The sequence below is a fragment of the Mytilinidion resinicola genome, assembly GCF_010093595.1.
Source record: "Mytilinidion resinicola strain CBS 304.34 unplaced genomic scaffold BDZ99scaffold_29, whole genome shotgun sequence".
NCBI classification, from domain to species: domain Eukaryota; kingdom Fungi; phylum Ascomycota; class Dothideomycetes; order Mytilinidiales; family Mytilinidiaceae; genus Mytilinidion; species Mytilinidion resinicola.
The window spans coordinates 64,962-80,187 of record NW_022985465.1 but is presented as its reverse complement, the minus strand read 5'-3'; the positions used below and the strand labels follow the sequence as shown (position 1 = coordinate 80,187).

The window sequence follows — 15,226 nt, the reverse complement described above, 5'->3', positions numbered from 1 at the left end:
GGTGCCAAGCGAGGTGGCGTTGTTCCATAGATCGCCTCCCGTGGCAGCCCTAAGGCAGATGAAAGCTTCTCGCCGTTCCTGGGGGACTCAAAGGTTCGGGTAGCCGTCATTTATGAGTTTCGTCAGCAGTGCAAGCTTGACAGTGGTGCTGTAGAGGAAGCGCCCGTTTTAGGGCAAAAGGAGGCTCTCTGCAGCTCTGGGCGTGGCAACGACGATGCGACGAAATTTTCCTGCAGGCTTCTGGGGCGTCAGCAGTGACCCCGGCATGCGGCTGAACACAACAGTCGGCACCTTCCAGTATTTACAAAAGAGTTTAAATTGCTTAATATCAAAGTACCTATAATTTGTCTCGTTGCACCAGGCGTCCTGTTACCCAGGAATAGACGTTAGGGATTTTATTAACTACTAAATTCTACTAGTTATACTAGGAAACCTTACTAAGCCTTAGCACTACCTTTATTTTAGGTTGCTAGGGAAATACTTTTAGTATATAGCTTAATTAAGGGTCGGGATATTGGCACACTCATCTCATCATTCCAACGCGCAACCTAGCCGTAGGAGGATGGTCGTTAGCCATGCATCGGGGAGAGCGATGAGCGCAGCGATGAGACCCGGTAACCGTCCGCCGACGGTCAGTGCAGTCGGTGCGGGTCGACGTGGTCGGTGATAAAGATAGAGGGATCGACACGAAAGCTGCAAGTGGGCCAGTCTCTTGGCATATGCACGGTGGGAGGAGCCGCACGCAAACGGGGCGTAAGGCTGATAAACACAGTAGCAAAGGGTGAGGCTCCGTGGACAATCAAACGGCCACCAAAATCCACGTTATCATTGCGCAGCAACCACACGACGATAATAAAATTTCTGAGCGCTTGGGACTTTACAAAGACGCCTCTGCAAAAACACCTAGGAACTTAGATTTTTTATGCATCTTCGTGGTATTGCGATGCACGCGTGGAATGGTGTCAGTTTGGGGTGTTGAAGCGTTGGCGGAGCAACGTCGGCCTGGGCTATTCCCTCCCCACGTAAACAATACTACACATCTCGCGACTTCACGATTCATCCCCTCACCGCATCCCTTCACACCCTCCACACACCATGGCAAGCCCCCTAATTGCATCAATCGCCCCCCGAAAGAGACAAAGGCTGCGCGCTGACGCGCTTGATCGCCTGCAGCATGCTCCCGCCCAACAGTCACCGTCCGACATGGCTGCCTGGCTGTCGCAGTGCGACTCGACCCCGCCTCCTGAGGGTGCATCCCTCGCCCACGACCGCCATCCTCATCCTGCCCACCAGCGCAAACGCCGCCGCATTCTGGGTGAAATCCAGCACAATCAGAAGACAGTCGAGATAGATGGCAACAACGATCGAGAAAGGGGCGCAAGGCTAAAGGCGGCGCCTGAGGCTCGTGTTGGAGGCACCCGCCGCTCCACCCGCCTCGCTAGCCTACCTATGCGCCCAGCAACAACACCTGCGAGCTTCACTAGTGAAGAAGTCTGGCTCATTGAGTCCAACGCTGGTCCTGCGATCGAGGAGCCTGTGCAGCCTCAGCGGGTTCCCCTGAAACTGCCTGGCCCCGTCCTGCCTGGCCCCGTCCTGCCTGCCCTATCCACCATATCCTCCTCGACCTGGCGTAGCCGCAGCCGTTCGTCGTCGCCATCAAAGCGTGGCCCCATTCTCAAGCGCGAGGATCTCCAACACCTCGACCCGCCCATTGACGTCATCGGCAGCAGGCGGAACGCGCAGGAGTACGGGGTCGAGCTGCCAGCAGCGGTAGCCGAGTTGTGGGAACGTTGTGAAGTATACCGCTGCACGCTGCACGCTTCATTCCCGTTGCTAACATTCTTCGCAGCAATGTACCGTCACTACCCTCCCTCGCAACCCCTTCTTTGCCGCCGCCGACAAACGCGATCAGCAGGCCATCGAGCGCACCCTAAACATGGCACTGGGGCAGGCAGAGGAATGCCGGATATGCGCGGCGCCAGAATGCCAGTGGATTGCCAAGATCATCCAGCCGATCCTAAATACGCTCGAGCTGCTGGCCTTTGCATCGCGTACCTCGCCCACCGCCAACGATAAGATTGGCGTCTTTGACATGTGCGTTACGTGCCTTTCTTGTGCCTTCACTATTTTGCTAGTGTGTGCAGCCGCACAGTTGAAATGTCTCCCGAATATGTGCCCGACAGCATGCTGCCCACCCGTTTCAAAGATCTTGATAAGAAAATCGACCTCGCCATCGGCCTGCAGCTACACCGCAAGACTAAAGCCGCTCTCCGCACCGCACAAGCGAAAACTGACGAACCCTCTAAGGCCATTAACCAGGCCTCGACCTTCATCCACCAAAACCCGCTGTTTCTCAGCATCGAGGTTAAGCGCACGTATGGCGGCACCGATCCGATGATCCAGCTAGCTGCTTGGGTCGCCGCCGAGTTCATTAAGCGCGAGATTGAAGAAGTGGATATCGGGATGCCGGCGCTGGTCGTGGAGATTGAGGGCGATTACTGGCGGTTGTATGCTGTGGTTGCGACAATAGAAGGAAGGGTAACTGGGAATGAGCCTGTGGAAGCGGATCTAAATGCGAACGGCACTGAGGGGACGCTCGGGCTTAGCATTATTGGCCCAGTGACGCTGGGGAGCACGGATACTTGGCTTAGCATATGTCGTTTATATGCCAACCTGTGTTGCATCGTAGATTGGGGCCGGACCGTGTATCTGGAGTGGTTTGAACGCGAGGTTCTTGGCGTCTATGAAAAGAAGGCCGCGGCGGCTGTTGGGTGAAATTAGTAAGTAGAATATAGTTTTCGACCCGGGAACGAGCAGAGCAACCCAGTACTGCAGCATCTGAGGGCGCAGAGCGAGCGGGCCCATAGCTAGTTCGGATTTGGGTCAGCTTAGAACGAGGAAACTGGACCAAATCTGGGCTAACCACGGCTAGAATTGAAAGGCCAGCCAATATGAAAGGTTAGCCGAACTCGAAGAGGCCAGCCGCATGCCCGTGGTCCATCTTCCTGCTATGCCCGTAGTCTTCATGTGGTCGATCTGGTCAGTGCCGGGCGGTCAGGCAGCGTTATGTCGCAGTGCGCTATCGAGCTGTACGTGGAGTTTCATCCAGACGGGCCACTGAGGATGTTCCGCGCAGAAATTGCCTTTTCGTCAAGGAGCTGGGCGTTTTTGAGACTCCTCGATGCCCATCGGTGCGAGAAGTCGGGGAGGTGCTCTTCGTCATCGCCGATTTGAGGCATGTGCACATATTCAACACCCGTGTTTTCAGTATGTAATTCACTCCATTATCACAGCGCTCTTCGCTTTAGGCGGGCGTCGCCATTACTACGTGGAGTCGCATCTGGATCAGCGCCATCTAAGCCTGTTGAAGAGAAAGCGATGGCCCGACGGATTTCGCAACCGTTGGTGCTTCACAATCCCACGCGCTGTATGCAAGTCAAGTATAGTAGCTGTGCGTCCTCACTCAAGCTGGGCATAGCCAGCTCTATATAACCATGTCGGTCCTCTCCGTGCCGCATTTTAGATCCCCTGAATCTATTGCATCCATTTCAGTGCAGCGGCTCGCTCAATTAACTGCACGGAGAGTGGCACACCAAAACCACTATACAGGTTCAGCCAATAATTGCGCCAGCTAGCACGAAACAGGTCTGACATCGAATCGTGGGGCTCGGTATTCCTTTCGGCTCGACATTCGACGTATGTTTGCAGGAGGAGGCATCTGTACGCTTTTTGCTGGCTGCGGTACATCCGTCTCTAGTTCACGCAGGTACTTTGCAGTGTGCGATTGTCGCTAATTGTTGCGGATGCGGGCAAGGTTGCTAGGTTTCTATTACTCCGTTACTACCGCAGGCTAAACATTGAAGGAGCAAAAGATAGTACCGTGGCAGAAGTCTCGCTTATGATTATGTACTCGTGGAGGATGGATGGAGAACCAAGCGCGACAGCGGGCCATCTTTATCCACGAATATAGGAGCCGTGCACAGTAACCTAGGTGGCTTCAGCATGGCGGCGGGGAATCGGGATCTACATCCTTCCTCCAGCTACTGTCAAATCCTAATCAGCCCCTTCTTCGTGGATTTCTTCATGGCGCTAGGATGATGGCGCCAGATTCACGGCGCATTATCGCTGAAGCGACAGCTTTTACGGCATTGGCGACGGGAGTGGCACACTAAAGCCACTTTACAGTTTCGGCCAGTAGTGGGAACATGTGCGCCACCGCGCCAGCTGGGGTAGGAATCGTGGGGCTGGGTGCAAACCCTTGTTTCAATGTCACGCATCACTACGAGAGGGACTAAAGCCCGCCACTTGTGCACAGCTGTTTTCGCAGCCATCGCAGCCATCGGTATCTGTTAGCACTAGGCACGTCAGCTTGGTTTGGCTCAGTGGATGTCGGTCCATCGTGCGCAGCAGAAGCGGCAGTGAACGTCAAAGGCCCCCTAAGTCAGAAGGTGCCTCAGTGATTGAGCAATCTCTTGAAATCAGGGTAGAGTGGTTGATTGCTTGATTGATCGCTATCTACTATGGGTGTACTCGGAGTTGTTATATATGAGGATTAAACCTATATCTAAGGCCAATACCTACATGATTACGCAACAAGAATTCCAGCTCCCGTGGGTAATTCCGCCGATGCCCCTTTTTTGGCCGCCAGAAGACTCTTGTCGTTGCTGCCTCAGCTGCCGGACGACGTTGTAAAAGACCTTCTTAACATTCACGCAATTCTTCGCAGAAGCCTCTACAAAGCCGCATTCCAGCGAGCGAGCGAGTGCGCTGCCGTCTCTGTACTTGATGGCCTCTCGGCGGTCAGCCTCTGTTCACTCCCCATTGGCCCCTCAATGTGGATGTGTCTCTGCATGAGTCCCCTCGGTTTTCTAGTTTGTAGATGGCCAGTTCCCTTGAAACTCTACATAGCCTCCCTCTCATGTACTCAATTTGTGGAATTCTCAGCGTACGGGTGATATTCGGGCACGTGATGTATAGAACACGCGATGTATAGGTTTATATACACGTGAAATATAGATCTATAGTAGGAGGCATTCCTACTATAGATCTAGTTTAATTGGAGGCCGCACAGGCCTCACCTACGTGTATATAGCCTAGCTAGATTCCTACATAGAATCGACATCTATTGTCCTCCGAATTGTTCATCACGTGATCGGAAATATCACAAATTCAGTGGAAAATAGAGTTGCAGCACGGCCGTTGGAGGATCGACACTGCGGGGAAACGGTGGCGCGGACCAGCCAATATCGTTCTCATCCAGTCAGCCCTTGCGCAGTCAAAGTCAAAGCGAGCCGCGAATGAAAATGTTCGAAAGCGATTAGAGACCTTGATAATAAATTTCAAGAGTTGTGGGAAGACTACGGTATAGATATATGGTTCATAGCACGACGATATAACGGCCGATTCCGTACCTAAGTTAGGTGCTGACTTTAAAGCCCGAGCCTTGCCATATATACACAGTCCGATGAGCGAGGCCGGACGAAGACGCACAACGCACCCATGGAGACGACGCGAGGCCGACTGTTTCAAGGCAGCTCCTATACCTACAGAAGCACGGGGCATTGGCCCGGGAGATGGCGCCAGGCATTAAGCCAGTCACGTGGCCGCAACGTCTGCCGGATGAAGTTTTGGTGGAAGGCGGGGGCAGCGCTAGTCATAGTGTTGAGTGTCCCCACATATCCATCGTTCCGAGCGCGCTGTGATTGGACCGCGTATACGAAAGCCAGCGATTGGCTGCTCACTTTGTGCCAACGACACCCTGCCCAGACATCCCGCCGCCATCCCGTCCCTTGGACCGTAGCGAGGCACGAGGCTGAGCCCTACCACTTGCGAATCAACATTCTCGGCATCCATCATTGCCTCCTATGTTTCCTTTGCACGTCCACGCCCACGATCCAGCAACTCGAACTGATTCGTGCTACCGTCTCTCCGGCTCTGCTCCATAGCACAGGACTAGGCCTTCTCTCTCATGCCATCCCGCCGGCCGCACCACAAGACCAGAAGAGGGTGCACCTCGTGCAAAAAACGGCGTATCAAGGTAAGCCACCAATTCAATATCAGATCCAATCTCCAATCCACCTCAGTCAATCATTGTATCCTGTGGCCAAAAATAACCCCTCATGGTCCTATCCTCGAACAGGTACCACTTTGCGGCTGCCGGGAGAGCTAGCTGACGGTGATCCAGTGCGACGAGCACACCCCCGAGTGCCACAATTGCACCAAGAAGAACCTTACGTGTAGCCTGTTGACCCTTGTTCCCTCCTCGCGGCTCTTAAGCAGTTCATCCCCCACACCTGTAACTCCATCTGAGGCGGTAGCTCGACGTATTTTCGTGTTCCATCGAACTCCTGAAAGCCCAACTCCGACAATATCAACACTGTCGTCTCTTACTGCTTCTTTCGAACACTGCTTCAGCGACTCTCCGGCTTTCTTCCAATCGAAAGGAAAGGAGTTAATCCATCATTTCCTGACCAAGACCAGTACTACTTTGGCGACTCATAGCCCTACGCAGCAGGTATGGCAAGTTGCCATTCCTCAAATTGCTACGGCGCACCCGTATCTGATCCATGGAATCATTGCTGCTACCTCTCTTCACCTCTCTGAGCTTCATAAGGAAGTCGAAGCAAAGGAAGCCTTTGCCAACATTGCTGCCCGCCAAATGGACCTTTCCCTATCAAATTACCGCAACCAGCTATCCAATATTACGGCCGAAAATTGCAATGCCTTGTTTACCTTCTCTATCTTAACCACCATTTATCAATACCGAATATTCCGCAATGAGTCCGCAGCGCTCTTGTCATTAGCTACCCAAAAAGATGCCGATATGCCATTAGTCGCGGCTCAACTAAAAAATGTGTCACTTGGACTCCTTATGAACATGCGCGGAGGAGCAAAGGCCGTCCTTAATCCAAGTTGGAGTTGGATCTCAAAGGGACCGCTGGCAGACCTAGCTGAGCGGAAGTGGTGGCCAACGGACCGGACCCTAAGAAGCCCGCGACACTTTGAAGAGGACCACCGACTACACCAGCTCAAAGAACTATGGATGATCCCGGGACAACCATATAAGAATGAACATGATGTGTTACAAACTGCTCTGCAAGATCTTCGCGATACATATGCTCTGGTCGCCCAACTCACAGATGACTCCACGGTGCGCGCTGTATCATGCACGGCGCTGGGTACATTAAGGGATAGGGGCGCAATATTCAAGTGGCCTATTGGTTTGTCCCAAGAGTTCATGAAGTTGGCAGAGCAACAGCATCCCCACGCTTTCGTTATCATTGCCCACTGGGCAATCTTACTTCACAGAAATAGCGATCTATGGTTCTTAGAAGGCGTAGCGTCGACTTTTATAGCCACTACAGCCTCGTTACTAGGTAAAGGCAATCGAAGCTACATCGAGTGGCCAATACGCGAACTTGGGCTCCAATTACCTGATGGGCTTTGATGTTCATAAGCCTGTGGAAGCGGATCTAAATGCGAACAGTACTGAGGGGACGCTCGGGCTTAGCATTATTGGCCCAGTGACGCTGGAGAGCACGGATACTTGGCTTAGCATGTGTCGTTTATATACCAACCTGCGTTGCATCGTAGATTGGGGCCGGACCGTGTATCTGGAGTGGTTTGAACGCGAGGTTCTTGGCGTCTATGAAAAGAAGGCCGCGGCGGCTGTTGGGTGAAATTAATAAGTAGAATACGGTTCTTTGTCCTTTAACTTGTTTGTGAGGAGCGAGCAGAGCAACCCAGCACTGCAGCATCTGAGGGCGCAGAGCGAGCGGGAGCATGCTGAAGAACGCGAAGGCCGTGAGCCGAGCGGGAGGCCTTAAAGGAGATTGCAGCAGTGCCATAACATCCGAAAACGTCCGAAGGGATGAGGTACACGCGGTCTCTTTGCGCGGTATGTTGCCGAGGGCTGAGAAACCCGTCTTCTTAACGACATGTTTTTCATCGCAATTGAGGACGGCGGCAGCCACGACGTCGACACGGGCGGTAATCCCTTCTCCAGTGCCCCATCTTCTTGGTGGCGACCGGCACCAACTCCATGGCCAGTGCCGAAGTCAATAGGCTACTAATAAGCCAAGTATTTGGGTTGATCTCTTGAATAGATTGCTTAATAGGCTCGTTCATGATATGAGAACGAAAAGCAGGCGGGGCTATCCCTCGCACCGTTGAGGGGCAATGCCAAGACGGCCCGTGCGGGAACACCGTGCTGAGGTGTACAGCCATAAACACAGATTGTATACAATCGACCTCAGGCGCATGCGCAGTCCCCATCACGGCGCCAAGAATCTGGTTGAACGAGAGCTTCTAATTGGCCGCATCCTTATCGATAACACTGCGCCAACATCAACGGTGCGGGGATAAGCTGCTCTAGAGGAAGGGTTAGCAATATTTAAACTCGCTGTAGAAACAACCCTAACTTTGGATTAGAACCCTCGGTGGTAGATATAGAGACGCGTGGTGAGGATTGCCGCTGAAAGTGGATTTGGAATGCGGCAAGTAAAGCGGCTGAGTATATCACGTGTAACGTGTCAGGGATTGAAGCTGGGCGGCAACTTCCGCGGATTCTGGCTCGGACGGTTGTTGCTGGGCCAATCGAACGCTGGAAAGATACACCATCGATTCGACCCCTCCACCTCCACACAACGCGCCCTCAATGCATGCCGTCACTATCGCTGCGTGGGTTCGCGAACTCGAATCTCCTGCGCACTCTCGTCTGTCTCCTCCTCCTCTACCCACCCGTAAGCGCGCGCGACCTAACTCTCGCGAGAGCCCGCACCTGCGCAAGACTCGCCGTCTCGTGCTGGCCGAGATGGCCGCCAACGACTACCGCAAATCCGTATCGTCATCGCACAAAAATAAACATTCAGGCACGTTCAAGACCACGGAGAAGAAGCGCATACGCACACCCTCGCCCCAAAAGCGCCAATTCCCCGCCGACGCGTACTCGCCGGACGAAGACTCCCTCGACGAGCTTGACGGGCCCACACCTCGGCCACGCAACCAGCACCACACACATCCTATCCCCAAGCTCTCGTACAGCGAGAGTCTTGCCGCCATTGCAGTTGGGTTCGACGGCAACGACGACACACTCCAGGCCCGGTCGCCTTTGCGATCGCAGTCGCAGTCGGCATCCTCTGCCCGCTCGGCAAGCCCTAAAAAGGTCACTTCATTGTGGGACGTTGGAAATGGCGTCATATACACAAACCTGGCGAACACGGCGGCTTCCCGGCGCCTGCAACTCGGGACTGTAGGGCTTGCGCTCTTGGAGGCACTGGAAGACGTGTGCGACGGCCCTGTGTTCGCTGCGAGGTTGAAAGCACAACTAGCAGAGGCGGGTATTGAGAGGATTAGACCCCACATGTTGGACCAATCAGATAACCGGCCAATGGAGGAGCTGCTATGCGAACTACGCACCGTGCAGACCATCAATGCGCTGTCGCATCGCTGTGCGGAGAATCGGGACCACGAGAGCGAGTGGAACAATCGCGTGCACACCAAGGTCTTAGAGCTCGCGCTAGGGAATAATGAAGTGAGTGTTGGGTTCCGGAGTGTGTAAGTTCTAATCTGCTGCCTCGACTCGAGCCTTGCTAACCAAGTCACTGTACAGAACTGCTGCAAGAATCACGTCTGAATTCCGGCCCACGCATTCCCCCAGCCTCACCACCGGCAAGATCGTCGACTATGCAATGTTCCTCGAGCTTTCGGGTCCTGCTCGCGATGCTATCTTATCTCTCATCGGCATGTCGTCCGAGTCCATCAACCACGCTACCTATGAGGGTCTACGGATCCGACCTATAGCCGTATCAATCGAGACCAAAACCGAGAGTCGGACTGTAGAGGAAGCGAAGGTGCAGCTGGGCGTGTGGGTCGCGGCGCAGGTGGCCCGGATTGAGGCGCTGATCCAGCAGGTCGCTGTGCTAAAGGCGAACAAACATGGAGCCGAGAGGGAAGCTAGATCGGAAACCAGCAGACGGGGACGACAGAAAAGTCGAGGAAAAGGCGGCAAAATTTCGCAGTCGCAACCAACCCCGACTCCCACCATCGACGCTGTCAGCCCGGATCCTACGGACCTTCTCTCACAAATTGTGTTTCCCCTTCTCGATGTCCAGTCTGAATCGTGGTCGCTCTTCTTCGGGCGGGTCTCTATTTCTCCCGACACGTCGAGTTTACACATCCGGAAACCCGCCTCGCACATCCAGATCTTCCATTCTATTGCCTTAGGCAACACGGCGAATACGGCGCAGACGTATCGGCTAGTAAAGAGCTTGAAGGTGCTGAGGGCGTGGATTGATGGAGATTTCCGGAAGTGGTGGGATAGGCTTTTAGGGGTTAATGGGGTGGAGTTTAAGGAAAGATCAAATTGATACCACCCCCGGGTTTTGTGGGTTCTATCGACAACTAAGTATATAAATAAGGGGGTTGATAATCTCACACCCCCTAATCCCTCCACGCACACCCCCTAATTCCTCCACGCACACCCCCTCCCCTCTTGGCGCTTCACCACCTTCTAATTGGCTCAGAGCAGTGCGGAGGAAGCCCCGGGCATTTACTTTTACGTCTCTCTACGCGTGATGCTATACGCAAGGCCGTACATAATGCTATACGCGAGGCCGTACGTAATGCTATACACGAGCTCACGTACAGCTATATAGCTATGCCGATTCGTATAGCCTCACATATAGCCTCAGGTACGAGCTCAAGTACAAGCTCACGTAGTCTAAGTCTAAGTATAAGTATAGAATAGAATTCTATTCTAGAAGTGCCTACGTGCCTACAAGTATGCCAAATCCGTCAAACCCTCACCTTATTACGGCTCCTTTACATCGAGCCTGGCCCCTAGCATCGCCGCCTACACCTACTCTTCACCCTGATCAATATACCCCTTGATTTTCTCATTGTACGCTGCAAGCTGACGTAGAAGCTCCTCTCGGCTAAGCCTCTGTGCTTGAGGATGAGGCTGAGGCTGAGGCATAGGCTGAGGCGTAGGCTGAGTACTATCTTTCCTCTGGAGTGCCTTTTTCCGTGGTACCTTATCCTTTGCACCAGGCGGCCGGCCGCGCTTCTTAGCTGCAGGTGCAGCCGTAGGTGTAGCTGTAGGCGCTGCTGTATGCGCTGCTGTATGCGCTGCTGTATGCGCTGCTGTATGCGCTGCTGTAGGTACTGCCGTAGGTGCTGCCGTAGGTGCTGCCGTAGGTGCTGCCGTAGGTGCTGCCGTAGATGCAGCTGTAGGCCTAAGAAGGGCTGGATCAATACGAGAAAGATCAACCGGTGTAGCTGTCGACTGATAGGCATTCCGAGCGACAGGAGCTAGACGAGGGACTACAGAAATAGGCGGTGCTGGCGGCGGAGCTGTCGGCATGCGTCTTGGAGGTATGTATGCTTGTATGTCTACTCTGTCTGGTTTACTACAGTATTTTGCTAGGCTGTAGCCCTGCGCTGATGCGTGCGCTTGTAGAGCAATATGCGCTTCCTCTGCTGTAGGGTAGTACGCCAGCCGTGGCGGCTGGAGGGCTATGGTGAGTGTATTGTAGAGGGAGAGGAAGAGGATGTAATTGATTGCGATCAAGGCCGCATTTGGAGAGAGCATTTGGAATTAGTGAGCGACTTAAGCGAGCGAATCGGAGGCTCCGTAGAAATGCTCCGAGCCAATTAGAAGGTGGTGAAGCGCTAAGAGGGGAGGGGGTGTGCGTGGAGGGATTAGGGGGTGTGAGATTATTAACCCCCATTTTTTAAGATAGTATTAGAAGAAATATAGTCTAAAGATAATAACTATACTAGTTATATACTATAGAATAAGCCGTACTATATTACTTCTATAGATATATTCTCCTTTTTTAAGTTATTAGTGGATATAAAGCTTGCGCCAGCGCAAAAGAACTGTGCTTACTACTACTTAGAAAAATTAGATCTATAACGTCTATTCCTATATAGTAAGACGCTTACTGTAATAAAACGCCGCATGTACTTCTTAATATAATAAACCTAATAATAAGCCAGGAGTATAGATATTCTTGGAATAGCAGCCTTAAAATGTGAACTGTGTTTCCTTTTGACATCTTTTGAAAATGGCTCCTGCTTACCGTGCAATACCACAATCTGTCGTAAGCCTACCACGAGCGCGCCACTTTAGACGGCCATGGTTGCGCCAAAAGTTCATACATTCTGCCAAAAATCCATCAAGCCGCCGCCCGGTATATCGTGATCCTATCCCGAGCACGGCAACGGAATTTGAGAGGTGATTGTGCTTTTGTACTGATTCAAAGTCCACCAGCTGATTTGACAGATGCATGGATCCACTCGGGGATCGTATGCCGAAGCAAAAAGCGGCTTAGCTGTAACTTATCGACGCTGATGCTGGCTTTCAACTGCGATTCACGCCACGCGGCGCCGCGCCAGGAGCTCGCTTTGAGCATGACTCGTGCGAACGCCCCTTGGCCTTTCGTGACGCCACAGCTGAGCCACCCCGTCGTCATGGCAGCTGGTGAAAAGTGATGAGAACTCTGATGTATTGCTATGTAGGAGGATAGGTATATATAGGCGTAGAGGAGCCAAGCCAGCTGAGAGAAGGAACCCTGACGCATGCAAGCTGAGGAATGGCGCTAAGGATGCGCTAGTACAGTAGCGTATGGACGGCTGCCACGTCAAGCGACCTGAAGCAAGGCAGGCAACACTGCCCAGCGCCTCGAACAGCATACACCATGACATGGCGCAAGCTCTCAGCCTACTGAGAAAGACAACTGATTACCTGGAGCCTCTCGTAGCAGCACACTTCGCGCTTCCTATCCTCCTAGAATAACGTATGCGCCACGAGCGCAACCCCTCTGTTCAACCGAAGACTATGAGCGGATCAAGATGCGCCTTTTGAGACGTAAGTCGAACGACGACTTTGAGCTAGCCACCTTCGATGCCGATGACCTTCCTCCGTACGCAATTCTCTCTCATACCTGGACTGACGACGAAGTCACATATGACGAGCTGATAGCTGGGACCGGCAAGAACAAGGCTGGCTATAACAAGATTCGTTTCTGTGGAGAAAGAGCTACTGCAGATAATCTACAATATTTCTGGGTAGATACCTGTTGTATCGACAAATCTATCAACCAAGAGCTGCAGACGGCCATTAATTCTATGTTTCGTTGGTATCAGCGTGCATCGAAGTGCTACGTATACCTATTAGATGTCCAGGTTCCAGAAGAGGTTATCGATGCTCAGTCTTTCCGGATAATTTGGGCAGATGCATTTCGACGAAGCCGATGGTTCACGCGAGGCTGGACGCTGCAGGAACTTTTAGCGCCGTCCACGGTGGAATTCTTCTCTAAGGATGGCAAGCCACTGGGCAGCAAAATATCATTGGAGCTCGAAATCCATGGGATCACGAAGTTGCCTGTTGGAGCGCTCAGAGGGCAGCAAAGTCTCTCTGAATTTAGCGTCCCGGAACGAATGAGCTGGGCAGCAAACCGTCAGACCACGTACAAAGAGGACAAAGTATACTGCTTATTAGGGATTTTCGATGTCTTTTTGCCACTTATATATGGAGAGGGAGAAGAATACGCTTCTCAACGTCTTAAAGAAGAGATACAACGTCGTTCAGGGCGGAAGGAATGGCGAGACAGGGAAGCGCTGCAGGATCTGCCTGGTACGTTCTGATGGAGACATCGCAAGGACTGTGTTTGTGTACCTAACATGATGTATAGTGTCCTCGCCGTTACCTTTCTCTAGAAATGAGTTCTTTGTTGGTCGGGAAGATCAACTTCAATCTCTCGAAAAGCTACTTTTTGGCCAGGATTCTCACCAACGCGTAACAATATTCGGTCTAGGAGGCTGCGGAAAGTCGGCGCTGGCCCTTGAATGTGCATATCGTGCGATAATAAAAGTCGCCAAGTATCTGGTGTTCTGGGTGCCTGCCATCAGCCAGCGGAGCTTTGAGCTTGCGTATCGCGATATAGGTGTCCTCCTCCACCTACCGGGAATTACGGATGACAACACAGATGTTATGCGGCTTGTCAAGAATAAACTAGACTTGGGCAGCTCGGGCGACTGGTTGATGATAATTGATAATGCCGATGATGCCAGTGTTCTCCTGAGCGAGTTCGATGGCGATCCGAAATCGCGCCGACTTAGCGACTATCTTCCACGCAGCGATAGAGGCAAGATCATCTTCACCACACGAAGCAGAAAGGCCGCGGAAAACCTGACACAGAGCAATGTCATCAAGCTTGGTGACATGGACGGGACTGAAGCTAGGCAGCTAATGGCACAGCATTTGTCGGAGAAAGCGCTACTCAAGGACGAGGCAGCCGTTGACGAACTACTCGGGTTACTTGCGTATCTGCCACTTGCTATTGTTCAGGCCACCGCATTCATCAATAGCAATGGAATTTCGATGGCCGACTACATCGCGTTGTTCAGAGAACCTAGTACGGAGGCCAGACTTTTTAGCAAGCATTTTGAAGACCCCAGCAGGTATCGAGAAATGGAAAGCACTATTGCTAAGACATGGCATATCTCTTTTAACCAGATTCTCAAGCAAGACCGACTTGCAGCGGACTACCTATCCTTCATGGCATGCATTGATCGCGTAAATATTCCGCTGTCGCTGCTTCCTCCTGGAGACTCGCTACAACAAATCGAAGCGATTGGGACGCTGAAAGGGCATGCTTTTATTACAGAGCGCCAACGGCTTCCGCAACAGTTAAAAGGGGAGAAATTCTTCGATATTCACCGACTTGTTCAGATGGCTTCGATGTGGTGGCTTCAGGAACATGGCAAGTGGACGATTTGGGCGAGTAAGGCAGCCGTGCGACTTGAGGAGCTCGTACCTTATGGGGGGCATGAAAGGAAAGAAGCATGGACGGCGTACCTCTCTCACGCTGTCCACGTGGCCGGATTTGATGATGCTCTGGACGAGACCGCGAAGGCTTCGCTCCGAGATCGAGTGGGGCGATGCCAGGAAAGCCTAGGACAGTATTTGGCGGCAGAGACGACACAACGAGAAGTTCTTGCATTTCGAACAAAGAGCCTAGGGAAGGAGCATATTGATACACTTATGAGTATGAATCAGGTGGGAGTAGCACTAGATGGGCAAGGCAAGTACAAGGAGGCCGAATCGATGTACAGGCAGACGCTAGCGACCAGTGAGAGGGTGCTTGGTGTTGAGCATCCAGACACGCTGACGACCATGAACAACTTGGCGCTCGTGCTGGACAGCCAAGGCAAGTACGAG

The 15,226-nt window shown here is 52.5% G+C and overlaps 5 protein-coding genes across 5 annotated transcripts in view; 4 read left to right on the top strand and 1 right to left on the bottom strand.

Annotated features, from left to right (window-relative positions):
- Window positions 1–1,082: 1,082 nt before the first annotated feature.
- Window positions 1,083–2,775, top strand: BDZ99DRAFT_503586 (uncharacterized protein; the record flags this gene model as incomplete). The annotated part of the gene is made up of 3 exons (XM_033723975.1): window positions 1,083–1,797; window positions 1,850–2,094; window positions 2,145–2,775. The coding sequence occupies exons 1-3, from the start codon at window positions 1,096–1,098 to the stop codon at window positions 2,773–2,775; spliced, it is 1,578 nt and encodes a 525-aa protein (XP_033569836.1). The 5' UTR covers window positions 1,083–1,095.
- A 3,060-nt stretch (window positions 2,776–5,835) lies between these two features.
- BDZ99DRAFT_176557 (uncharacterized protein) lies at window positions 5,836–7,711 on the top strand. The gene is made up of 2 exons (XM_033713016.1): window positions 5,836–6,037; window positions 6,185–7,711. Exons 1-2 carry the CDS (start codon window positions 5,969–5,971, stop codon window positions 7,445–7,447), a joined length of 1,332 nt encoding a protein of 443 aa, XP_033569835.1. The 5' UTR covers window positions 5,836–5,968; the 3' UTR covers window positions 7,448–7,711.
- Window positions 7,712–8,656: 945 nt separating this feature from the next.
- On the top strand, window positions 8,657–10,800 carry BDZ99DRAFT_576470 (uncharacterized protein; the record flags this gene model as incomplete). Its single annotated transcript, XM_033728587.1, has 2 exons — window positions 8,657–9,555; window positions 9,611–10,800. The coding sequence occupies 2 exons, from the start codon at window positions 8,657–8,659 to the stop codon at window positions 10,365–10,367; spliced, it is 1,656 nt and encodes a 551-aa protein (XP_033569834.1). The 3' UTR covers window positions 10,368–10,800.
- Window positions 10,801–11,251: 451 nt separating this feature from the next.
- Window positions 11,252–11,632, bottom strand: BDZ99DRAFT_468556 (uncharacterized protein; the record flags this gene model as incomplete). Its single annotated transcript, XM_033721280.1, has 1 exon — window positions 11,252–11,632. A coding segment is annotated over one exon (193 nt), but the record flags the coding sequence as incomplete, so codon positions are not given.
- A 1,102-nt stretch (window positions 11,633–12,734) lies between these two features.
- BDZ99DRAFT_454105 (kinesin light chain 1) overlaps window positions 12,735–15,226 on the top strand; it is a gene marked incomplete at its 3' end in the record, with an annotated part of 3,597 nt that continues 1,105 nt past the window's right edge. The window contains exons 1-2 of the mRNA XM_033718362.1: window positions 12,735–13,639; window positions 13,698–15,219. Of these exons, the coding sequence (XP_033569832.1) occupies window positions 12,856–13,639; window positions 13,698–15,219 (2,306 nt within the window). The 5' untranslated portion in view covers window positions 12,735–12,855. The remainder of the gene's footprint in view (window positions 13,640–13,697; window positions 15,220–15,226) is intronic.